General features: G+C 40.8%; 2 protein-coding genes and 1 non-coding gene across 7 annotated transcripts; all 3 read right to left on the bottom strand.

Moving 5' to 3' along the window:
* Positions 1–1060: 1060 nt before the first annotated feature.
* Positions 1061–3121, bottom strand: LOC111802602 (autophagy-related protein 8C). 5 transcript variants are annotated; one of them, XM_023687032.1, is made up of 6 exons: positions 3074–3121; positions 2739–2794; positions 2225–2280; positions 2092–2144; positions 1594–1712; positions 1061–1498 (listed from the first exon to the last, which is right to left on the bottom strand). In XM_023687032.1, the coding sequence occupies exons 2-6, from the start codon at positions 2773–2775 to the stop codon at positions 1407–1409; spliced, it is 357 nt and encodes a 118-aa protein (XP_023542800.1). In that variant the 5' UTR covers positions 2776–2794; positions 3074–3121; the 3' UTR covers positions 1061–1406. The 5 variants fall into 5 exon arrangements, with proteins under 5 accessions (XP_023542800.1, XP_023542802.1, XP_023542803.1 ...); XM_023687034.1 differs by having other exon boundaries at positions 2961–3080; XM_023687035.1 differs by having other exon boundaries at positions 2966–3080.
* Positions 3122–3384: 263 nt separating this feature from the next.
* Positions 3385–3468, bottom strand: TRNAM-CAU. Its single transcript is given in 2 exon segments — positions 3385–3420; positions 3431–3468. It is a non-coding gene; the product is annotated as a tRNA-Met (tRNA).
* Positions 3469–4218: 750 nt separating this feature from the next.
* Positions 4219–9428, bottom strand: LOC111802523 (probable beta-1,3-galactosyltransferase 2). Its single transcript, XM_023686927.1, has 12 exons — positions 9128–9428; positions 8646–8853; positions 8395–8491; positions 7339–7400; positions 7056–7234; positions 6914–6977; positions 6753–6825; positions 5584–5704; positions 5427–5514; positions 5230–5355; positions 5046–5155; positions 4219–4552 (listed from the first exon to the last, which is right to left on the bottom strand). The coding sequence occupies exons 2-12, from the start codon at positions 8768–8770 to the stop codon at positions 4404–4406; spliced, it is 1194 nt and encodes a 397-aa protein (XP_023542695.1). The 5' UTR covers positions 8771–8853; positions 9128–9428; the 3' UTR covers positions 4219–4403.
* Positions 9429–10938: the final 1510 nt, after the last annotated feature.

Here is a 10938-nt window from a genome sequence, read left to right as displayed (position 1 = left end):
AAGGGTATTGATAGTGTAAGGCTAGGCAATAAGAGCATAAAGGGTTTCATCAAATCTCTATACGGAGCGCTATGAAATTGTGTGTGTGTGTGTGTATTTGTAATAAGAAGAATGTTTGAGTGGTGTACCTGAAATGAAACTCGACTATGGCGGCGCCGTCTGTATGAGAAGGTAAAGCATCGGTTGTAGCGAGGGGCCCTGCAATGAATTCTAGCAATCAATCTTATACTCGGTGGTTCAAAAATCAATTTAAGAGGATCGTTTGTTGGGATTGTGTGTCGTTGTGCAATAAATCTCACGAAAAATTCGAAAATTTGGGTTAAGAGTTTTTTTTAGCTCAACAATATTAATTGTGATATATGTATTCGAAAATTTGGGTTAAGAGTTTTTTTTAGCTCAACAATATTAATTGTGATATATGTATAATGTTGTGTTAACGATACAATGTGTAGGGAGGGGATACGTTATATCTTCATCTTTGTTGTGCATTTGGACAGACAAAGCTCTCGGGGAGGGAAGCGAAGCATTGGTGTGAAAACCTCTCTCTAGTAGAAGTGTTTTAAAACCATGCTTACGGTTCAAAGCGCATAGTATCTGAAAACGGCGGGTTTAGGACGTTATAAATGATATTAGAGCTAAGCATCAAGCGGTGTACCAACAAGGACATTGGACCCCAAATGAGGTAGAATGAAGTATTATCAAAGTTGGGCACCGAGCTATATGCTAGCAAAGACATTGGGATCTGAAGGGGTGAACTGTGAGATCCCAACATCACTTAACAACCGCGTTTCTGAGACTGACGAGATACATAACAGGTCAAGGCGAACAATATCGGATTTAGGTTATTACACTCCCTCTGATCAAAACTAAACCTCGAATGGATTTGGAAACTATGAAAAAGTATTCCAAGCATTTCTATAAGATTTCAATTAGAGGGATTTTCTTTTTAATGATTGATTAGGCCTTAAACTAGAGATTGAGTGTTTATTTAAACAAGTACACATGCCAAAGAGAGACCTAATAAGATACCCCCTGCTCTTTCTTGTGAATTATCCTTAACTGAACATTAAAACGAGGCAAACGTGGAAATTAATAGCCAGAAACATCTGATGCTTACATGAAATAGACATTAGAATAGGGGAATGGAAACCATGGATTCTCACCACACAAACACCCACATTTCTTTTCACAGTTTGGGCGGGGAAGAACACCATGAAATCCAGAGCCCAACACTTAATGAAGTTCTTAATGAGCAACAGGTACTAACACTACTAGTGCCAGTGGAAAGATAGGCCTAAGGTAATCGGAAATAGACAAGAAGCTGAGATAGCTGACATGGGGAAGCAAGCAAGGAGAATTTACAGCTTTTTAAGTTTCATTTACAGACGAAGTGTGATTTGAAGTCATCAGAATCCAAAGGTGTTCTCTCCACTGTAAGTCATGTAAAGAAAACCATCTTCATCCTTGTTATCTTCATAGATGGATGACATCAAAGCAGCTGTGACAATACATATATTAGGCAAACACAAACGCGATTCTTCATGCTTCACTATGTGAAATGTACATATTAAAAGAACAAGAAATTCAACTAACCAGTTGGAGGTAGTGTGTTTTGGATAAAGATGAAAATAGCCTTCTCGGAACTAAGCTTAATCCTTTTCCGGACAACATAAACAAACTGCCCAACCGTGAGGTCAGCTGGGACAAGGTACCTGAAATCATGAAAAGGGTACAAATATTAGTATATACAAACTGCCCATCTGATTGCATACAATCCAATGTAGTACGAGAATTAAACTCCTTTCAAATATGGCCTCCATTATTGGCAAACAGAGCTAGGTATTGTTGCCATCGTGTATGTTCTTCCTATCAGCACTAGATTTAAAAGAAACCACAGCAAAATATCTGACAATCAGGACTTCAGCATCGACAATTCGTATATTTTGTGGAGATTAAAGAATAAGCCAGCAGCTAATCATAGAAACCAAGTTCTGGAGTTGTAACACAATGAAATGCCTCCCCTCAGCTGATTTCGATTAAGAAGTCCAATTTTAACTGGTTTATACATGATCAAGTCGTTATGGAACTTACTTCTTCTTATCAATGTCAGGAATGTCACTCCTTTCAGCTTTCTCCACAATCACCTGCATTTGAATCATATTAACAGAGAAAAATTGGAGTGCACTAGGTGATAAACACTGATATGAAAGTTTAATATTCTTACGGGAATTCTATCCGGATATTTCTCCCTGATGCGAGCAGCTTCTGCTTGTCTCCTTTCTATAACATTGGAGGAATAGTTTAAAACAAAGTAAAGACCATGCAAGAATATCAAAAGGAGGCTGAGAGAAAGCGCAGAAATCAATTGACTGGTTTTCAATTAATCCAGGAGACCAAATGTACACGGGAACATGTTTTCACCAGAAAAAAACCCTCTCACATCAAGGTTCCAGCGAAAAGAGACGAAATGAACTTAAAATTGCCCCCAATTACACAGTTCAAAGAAGCTCATTCGCAATCATAAGAACAGACCCTAATTAATACCCGACGTGAGTGGCACTAATCACAAAAAACGAATAAAACATCAAAGATTAACCACCCAAAAAGTTAAATTAGAATATCAGAAGGCCAATTAAGTATAAAAAGTACGCGAAAACTGACACGATTCGTCACATAAATTAAATAAACAATAAAGTTCAAGAAATGATCAAAATGGTCAAAATTGTGAAAAGAAAAACCTAGAGGATGTTCGAGCTTGAACGAGCTTTTAGCCATGGGGAATCTCAAACGATATCTGCGAATTCAAGCATCAGATCATTACAACAGCACAAAATCCAGGCCCAGAAGTTCAATGGAAACAGAATCGAAAACAACAACTGAAAAAACAAAAGAAATTACGAATACATAAGAACAGCAGTTCTGAAAAAAACCAAGGAAAAATCGATGAAGTTAGTGCCTACAATATCAATTGGTAGAGCTAATTAAACGAAAATGACCAAAGAGACAGGAAGATCAAGCTGTGAGAGGTCGATCGTAAAATAAAGGCCGAACACTTGGAGACGACGAAACGTACCAGAGTTTTCTTCTCGATTCCCCCACGTTAACCCAACACACCCTCTTATCACAGATCAAATTACTTGTATACCAAGCTATGCCAGTTAACCGGGCCCGTCTAAATCGGTACTAGGCCCACTCTTTTCAGACCCAATTATAAAGCCCAAATTCTTAACCCAGGCCCAACACTATATAAAGTAGCCCGGCCCAAAAACAACTAAGCCTACAATTAAAGGAAGATGACAAACGACATTATGTTAAGCAAAGCCCATTACAGGCCCAAAAGAAGCCCCACATGACCACTTCTTCCAAATTAGTACAAAAAAGAAGTGGGGTGAGAGAGGTTCGAACTCTCGACCTCAGGATAACTCGAAGCTATGAGACCTACGCGCTAGCCAACTGCGCCACCACCCCTTGATGCCTGGTTCCTTGGATACTATTGTATATATTATTTATAATATTTATTGTTAGAAAAACAAAGAAAATAAATTAAAAAAACATTAATTTTACTTCTTTTCAATTTTTTCTTAAAACTCACTAATTTAACAAAAATTTAATTCTCGCACAAAATTAAGCTTGATTAATTCGACATTAAATTTTTTTTTCATAACATAAAAATTTATAAATAATTTTTTTTTTATATTTTCTCATAAATTTTAAGATTTTTTTCCGAGAACAGACAATTTTAAGGTTTAGGGTAAAGTTAATCTAGTTTAAGAGCATGAAAATACAGCATCGTCAGAGTCTCACTAAATAGTTTTTCCATGAAATAGTTAGTTTAATACCGCAGCAAACGGACTCTAACATTAGAATTCAAGCAAGAAGCACTTTCACACTCTCAAGTAGTAAGCGGTTGAGCGGGATGAGTCGCCTTGTTTTTCAAAAGAGGTCGAGGAACAGGTTCTCCTGAGCCTCTCCCAAGGGGTGAGTCTTAATTCGAAATCGAGAAAGAACCCCTTTTCTGATTCTTAAGAATGTACAAATTCACGATATGAATTCAAGCAAAAAGCACTTTCACGCTCTCAAGTGGTAAACATTTGAGCGATATGAGCCATCTTGTTTTTCGAAAGAGATTGGAAGACAGGTTCCCCGGAGCCTCCGCCAAAATGGTGAGTCCCAATTCGAAATCGAAAGAGATCCTTACGAATGTACAGATTCGCGATATGAATCTGAATCGAATAACATTTTGATTACTTATTACATTACATCGCAAACACGAACATGAAAGCTCTGAAGAATTCTAATATCTAACGGCTCGAACAATACATTATGAAGTAAAAGTATATCTCTTCCCTACAAAGCTGTTAACATATGAATCTAAACCTATATCATATCAATTTCAACATGATTCAAAAGCTTGAACTCCACAAAGATGTCTCATTTTCAGCACACTTTTGGTGAACTTCACTCATCCTTTCCACTGAGTTGCATATCCCACTGCATCTCCAATCAAATGAAGCCACACAAACTTCACCTCCCAAAGCTTTTCTCTCACAATCTACACAAACAAAACCACCATTACTTGCTAAATCTGCCTGTTTGATTCGAAAAAAAACGCTCATTTAACGTAATAGGTCAAGACGGAGAATGTCTGCTAGCGGTGGGCTTGGGCTGTTACACCAACTGATGTAGGATCTCACAATCCACCTCCCTTGGGGACCCAAAGTTCTTGCTAGCACACCGCCTCATGACTGGCTCTGATACCATTTGTAACCGCTCAAGCCCACTGTTAACAGATATTGTCCGCTTTGGCCCGTATGTATCGTCGTCAGCCTCACGATTTTAAAACGCGTCTACTATGGAGAGGGTTTAGCCTTACTTTGACCATTCGTAACAATCTAAATCCACCACTAGCAGATATTGTCCTCTTTGGGCTTTCCCTCAAGGTTTTAAAACGCGTCTACTAGGGAGAGGTTTCCACACTCTAATAAGGAATGTTTCCCCTCTCCAACGGAGGTGGGATCTCACATGAATAGAGCTTAACAACTTACCGGGTGGGGTGCTACAACATAGCTTCTTGTCATCCACTTGCTCCACATCTAAACCAACGAACCAAGATCCTAATGAAACATCTTCATTGGCATACTTGTGCAGCACATCCCTGAAAGAATGAATCAGTTCGAGTCGTTTAATCACGAGCGAAGCTACTTCGAAACGATTTTATAAGAACTTAACTGGTTTTGTAAGATGTAAGTAGCTAAATCTTTCGAGATTCCATATAGCTGTCCCGTAGCATGACGGAAATATTTATTCCCCTCGTCACCGAATCTCAAATACTCCGGTTCGTGATACTTTACTCCCCTGTATCAAAACAGCAGATCAAATGGTAAGAATGTTTGTTTTCATATCTTAAACGAACAAGTTACTCTTACTTCTTGGAGAGGACGGGTCCGGACTTCATACAACCAATGTAAACCCGAGGTTTATTCCGATGTCGAACCAAGGTCGTTCCGAGCGCAGCTGTGGTAGATGAAAGGATATAAGCTTAAATATTTGAAGAAACATGAGAACTTCTTAATGATAACTCACCTAAGTTCACATGAATGTCGTCGTCGACTTTGACGTAAAACTCGGCATCCCACAACGAAACAGCTGTAGCAAAGTAAGTCTTCGTCTTGGCCGATAACTCGAGGTAGCCCTCAACATGATTCTGCTTATAAGACATGAACAAACATGAGCAAACTTCATCAAGTATCATAAGAACTAACAACTCAAGCCTTCTGCTAGCAAGATATTGTACTCTGTGGGCTTTTCATTTCGGGTTTCCACTCAAAGTTTTTAAAATGCGTCTGTTAGGGAGAGGTTTTCACACCCCTTATAAGGAATGTTTCGTTCTCCTCTCCAACCGATGTGAGATCTCACAATCCACCCCCTTGGGAGACCAGTGTCCTCGTTGGTACACCACCCAGTGTCTCCTTCCCACAATCCACCCCCTTGGGAACCCAGTGTCCTCGCTGACACACATCCCAGTGTCTCCCTCCAACCGATGTGAGATCTCAGAATCCACCCCCTTGGGAGCCCAGTGTCCTCGCTAGCACACCGCCTAGTGTCTACATCGGGATCTCACAATCTACCCTCTTGGGAGACCAGTGTCCTCGTTGGCACACCACCCAATGTCTCCTCTCCAACCAATATGGGATCTCACAATCTACCCTCTTGGGAGACCGGTGTCCTCGTTGGCACACCACCCAATGTCTCCTCTCCAACCAATATGGGATCTCACAATCTACCCTCTTGGGAGACCAGTGTCCTCGTTGGCACACCACCCAATGTCTCCTCTCCAACCAATATGGGATCTCACAATCTACCCTCTTGGGAGACCGGTGTCCTCGTTGGCACACCACCCAATGTCTCCTCTCCAACCAATATGGGATCTCACAATCCACCCCCTTGGGAGCCCAGTGTCCTTGTTGGCACACCGCCCAGTGTCCTCGCTAGCACACCGCCCAGTGTCTAGCTCTTATACCATTTGTAATAGCTCAAGCCCACCGCTAACAGATATTGTTCTCTACAGGCTTTTCATTTCAAGTTTCCCCTCAAGGCTTTTAAAACGCGTCTATTAGAGAGAGATTTCCACTCTTATAAGGAATGTTTCGTTCCCCTCTCCAACCAATATAGGATCTCACGTAAAGAAAACATGGCTTGAAACAAGAACAATAGTAGCAATAGTAGCAATGTTGATGGCTTGATGGTATTACCAGCCTAAGGAAGTCTCCATGTTCACGCTCCTCATCATCAAGCATCTTGTTGAGTTTACTACCAGGATTTGCGCTATCAACCAACACAAAGTAATAGTTGATATCAATTCATCATAGTAGTATACAACTTAACAAGAACGAACTTCGTGTTCTTCGTTTACCTTCGACCGATAACGAAACGAATGATTATGCCTTTCTCTTCCTCCAACTTCTTTCCTTTCTCACCTAATATGAACACATTATGAACATCACTACCAAATTAAGCAATCAAAGGAAGAACTCAGGACTTGTGACATAGCAGACCTTGTGGCATCCATGTTGCACGAACCGAATCGCGTCGTTTTTGGCTCGTAAAAGCTGTATTAATTCCTACAACCACTAAATATTTTCTTTTCGAAGTTGAATCATTTGATGCAGATGTGTGACTAATCGTTACAGCTTCAAGTTTCTTCTCTAGATCTATGATGTTCTTAGCAAGTGTCCTGCAGGTAATGTTTTAGCAGAAAATTTGGTCTTAGAACACTCATTTTTGTGACATGTTAAGAAAGTAAATTCAATTTGATTCAAACATTAGCATTTTACTTACTGAATACTAAGCTGAGACCTTGAAAACTCCTCTGGCCTTGCACCAAATGCCTTAGTTTTCGCCTTGATAAAGAACAGACAAGGTAGAAAAGTTCGTCACAAATCAAGAGCACAAATTTTTAAAACGCGTCTAGTAGGGAAAGGTTTCCACACCCCTATAAAGGGTGTTTTGTTCTCCTCTCCAACCGATGTGGGATCTCATAATTCATCCCCCTTCAGGGCCCAGCTTTCTCGCTGGCACTCGTTCATTTCTCCGATCGATGTGGGATCCTACCAAATCCACCCCGAGCCCAGTGTTCTTACTGGCACACCGCCTCGTGTCTACCCCTTTTGGGGAACAACCTCCTCACTGGCACATTGTCCAGTGTCTAACACTGATACCATTTGTAGCGGCTCAAGCCACCGCTAGCAGATGTTGTCCTCTTTGGGTTTTTCCTTTCGGGCTTTCCCTCAAGGTTTTTTAAAACGTGTCTGCTAGAGAAAGGTTTCCACACCCTTATAAAGAGTGTTTTGTCTCCTCCCCAACCGATACGGGATCTCACAATCCACCCCCCTTCAAGGCCCAGCGTCCTCACTGACACTCATTCCTTTCTCCAATCGATGTTTACCGAGTTCAAGAAGAAATATGTGCACCAGCAAAGCAACTCGACACCCTTATAAAGGGTGTTTGGTTCTCCTCCCCAACCGTTCAAGGCCCAGCGTCCTCGCTGACACTTGTTCCTTTCTCCAATCGATGTGAGACCCCTACCAAATCCACCCCCCTCGGAGCCCAGCGTTCTTACTGGCACACCGTCTCGTGTCTACCCTTTTGGGGAACAACCTCCTCACTAGCACATTATCCGGTGTCTGGCTCTGATACCATTTGTAACGGCCCAAGTCACCACTAGCAGATATTGTCCTCTTTAGGCTTTTCCTTTCGGGCTTTCCCTCAAGGTTTTTTAAAACGTGTCTGCTAGGGAAAGGTCACACCCTTATAAAGGGTGTTTCGTTCTCCTCCCCAACCAACGTGGGAATCGATGAAAAAACTTCAGTTTCATTAAGAAAATGAATCACTCACAAATTCTGGATCATAAGACTCAGATTTTAACTCCATTCTTTGATGGGAGATTGTAGACTTCAGTGCAACACCATTAGCCATGGGCACTATCCCCATCCTGACAAAGTTAAGTTCGAACGAACGAACGAACAAACGAATCGAACGCAATCTCGATCGAGTTAGAATCGAATACAGAACTATATTCTTAACAACAGCAGATCAATAGGGTGTAAAAACCAGTTCATCAAGCAGATGAAGCAATTAAAGAGTACCTGTTTGTAAAAAGCATGGCAGCAGAAAAGCACACAAAACAAAGGAAAAAGGCCCACTTCTTTAATAACACATATCTTGAAGCAAAATCCAAGCCAGTTCCTCCAACTTTGTTCTTCATAGACATTTTTGGTTGCTTTCTTCACCTAAATTTGCTCTTAGCAGTAACGTAACGATGAGGAGAACAACGTCGAAAGGGTTGGACCTGGTCTGCTTAAGAACAAGCAAATGAAATTCTTGATATCTAAATGGCTATGGCTTAGAGCTGAAAGTGAAAATCTAAATTCACTTTCAGCTCAAAGGATTAGCTTATGTCTGAGAGCTAGAACATGGAGCATTTTAATAAGTTTTAATTAGTAGAACTGAATACCATTAATTTCTGAAATTTAATTGATAGATTGACCAATTGAATCAGTTGAAACTTTGAACCGTTCTAAAATAAATGCAAATAAAAACTGTCCGTTGTAGAACAGTCCTCCTTTACCTCGCTGAAAATGGCTCTTCTTGAATCCATGAATGCTACAAATCTCCAAGCTCAGCTCTTACAGAACTTTTCCAGACCAAGCAACCTTAATCCCCTCGAAAGAGTCCACCAACAGAGGGGACACAAAGAAAATGGAGTAAAAGTTGCTGGTTTATGCTTTCTAATTCCAAACCCACCAAGAAAGCTAGCAAATTTTTGGATCTGTTGCCGTCATCGGATCTCACGCGGTATACTCCAACGCTAAGGGCTGTGGACACTAGTCCTTCTTCGCCTACTGCCCATGACCCAACTTCCTACTTGGAATGGACAGACCAGAGAATATGTGAGATCCCACAAGAAAGGGGCGAATTATTTTTTATTAAGGTGTGAAAACCTCTCCTTACATACTTTAGAGAAGTCTGAAAGGAAAAGCTCGTGAGAGACAATATCTATTAGCGGTGGGCTTAGGCGGTTACGGAATAACTCCAGCAACCCTAATCAATGGGCTGAGCCTACCACTTTGTTGTTATTTCAAGCGGTCACGAGGATGCTGACCCATAAGGGGTATTATAAGAGTGTGGAAACATCTCCCCAACAAATACATTTTAAAGCCAACCACTTTGTTTTAGAGAAGCCTGAGAGAGAAAGCCCAAGAAAGACAATATCTACTAGCGGTGGGCTTGGGCGGTTACAGAATAACTCCAGCTACCCTAACTAATGGGCTGAGCCAACCACTTTGTTGTTGTTTCAAATCCAAATCCAACGAAGATGCTGACCCATAAGCGGTTGGATTGTGAGATCCCACATTGGCTTATTAAGAGTGTGAAAACCTCTCCTTAACAAATGCATTTTAAAATCGTGAGTCTTACAGATTTATGTAATGAGTCAAAGCGGACCTAGGGAGCGGCGAAAGATGTTACATTAAAAACAGCAAAGATTTGGTTGGATTTGGATTCCGTTTTCCAGATTCTTTGAGGTGTAGACGACAATGACAAGAGCAACACAGCAGCACATTTTCCCCAAGGCTTTGATCTATCACAATGAGTGTTCTTTCAGCATCATATCTGAATCCATGTGGATGCGCAATATCAAAAATCTAGTGAAGATGAACCTTCCTTTTAAGGCTTTGCATCAAAACACAGAATAAAGAGACAGACAGATAGAATATAGAAATAAGATATGGCTCGGCCCCGCTACTAGATATTGTCTTGGCTTCCTCTCTCGGACTTCTACTCAAAAGTTTTACAACGCGTTTGTCGGTAAAGATTTCCACACCTTACAAAAAATGTTTTGTTCTCCTCCCCAACCGACGTGACATCTCACAATCCACCCCCTTCGAAGCTCTCAGCCTCATCGGTGACACTCGTTCCCTTATTCAATCGATGTGGGACTCCACAATCCACTTTCTTTTGGGGTACAACGTTGCTGGCACACCGCTATCAATATTGTGCACGAAACATAAATCTGTCGAGTGGAAGAGGAGCAGGATGATTGTTCTTCTTCTTCTTTATTGTGGAGCTGTTAAAGGATGTGATATTTGATTTGATGGGTTTGATGCCACTGTCATATCTCACAGATACTCATTTCCCACAGCCTTATAGACAAAGGTAAACAGCTTTTAGCCTTTTACGACCAAACATTGAACACTAATGCTGTTTTTAGAGCTGGTGATTTGTTTGCTGAGTAATGTGGATAAACAAAAAAAAGTTTGCACTTTTTTGAGATGGCTTTGAGTTCATAGAAAATTTTGTTTCTAAACTCGTCAATTATATACGTTAGTGGGATCCAACAGATATATAATGGACCAAAGTAGACAATATTAGTTAGTAGTA

The sequence above is a fragment of the Cucurbita pepo genome, chromosome LG09, assembly GCF_002806865.2.
Source record: "Cucurbita pepo subsp. pepo cultivar mu-cu-16 chromosome LG09, ASM280686v2, whole genome shotgun sequence".
Lineage (NCBI taxonomy): Eukaryota > Viridiplantae > Streptophyta > Magnoliopsida > Cucurbitales > Cucurbitaceae > Cucurbita > Cucurbita pepo.
Note: the sequence above shows the minus strand (reverse complement) of the source record. Positions and strands in the feature narration are given on the sequence as shown.

Bases quoted from the DNA above. Each gene is read 5' to 3' on its own strand.
- LOC111802602 (XM_023687032.1), bottom strand. From the start codon at position 2,775: ATGGCTAAAAGCTCGTTCAAGCTCGAACATCCTCTAG. The intron at 2,281-2,738 runs GTTTTTCTTTTC...CCAATGTTATAG, and splicing joins CAAGCTCGAACATCCTCTAG to AAAGGAGACAAGCAGAAGCT. The intron at 2,145-2,224 runs GTAAGAATATTA...ATTCAAATGCAG, and splicing joins AATATCCGGATAGAATTCCC to GTGATTGTGGAGAAAGCTGA.
- LOC111802523 (XM_023686927.1), bottom strand. From the start codon at position 8,770: ATGTCTATGAAGAACAAAGTTGGAGGAACTGGCTTGGATTTTGCTTCA. The intron at 6,826-6,913 runs GTAAACGAAGAA...GTTGGTTGATAG, and splicing joins CGTTTCGTTATCGGTCGAAG to CGCAAATCCTGGTAGTAAAC. The intron at 5,356-5,426 runs GTAAGAGTAACT...GTTTTGATACAG, and splicing joins GGACCCGTCCTCTCCAAGAA to GGGAGTAAAGTATCACGAAC.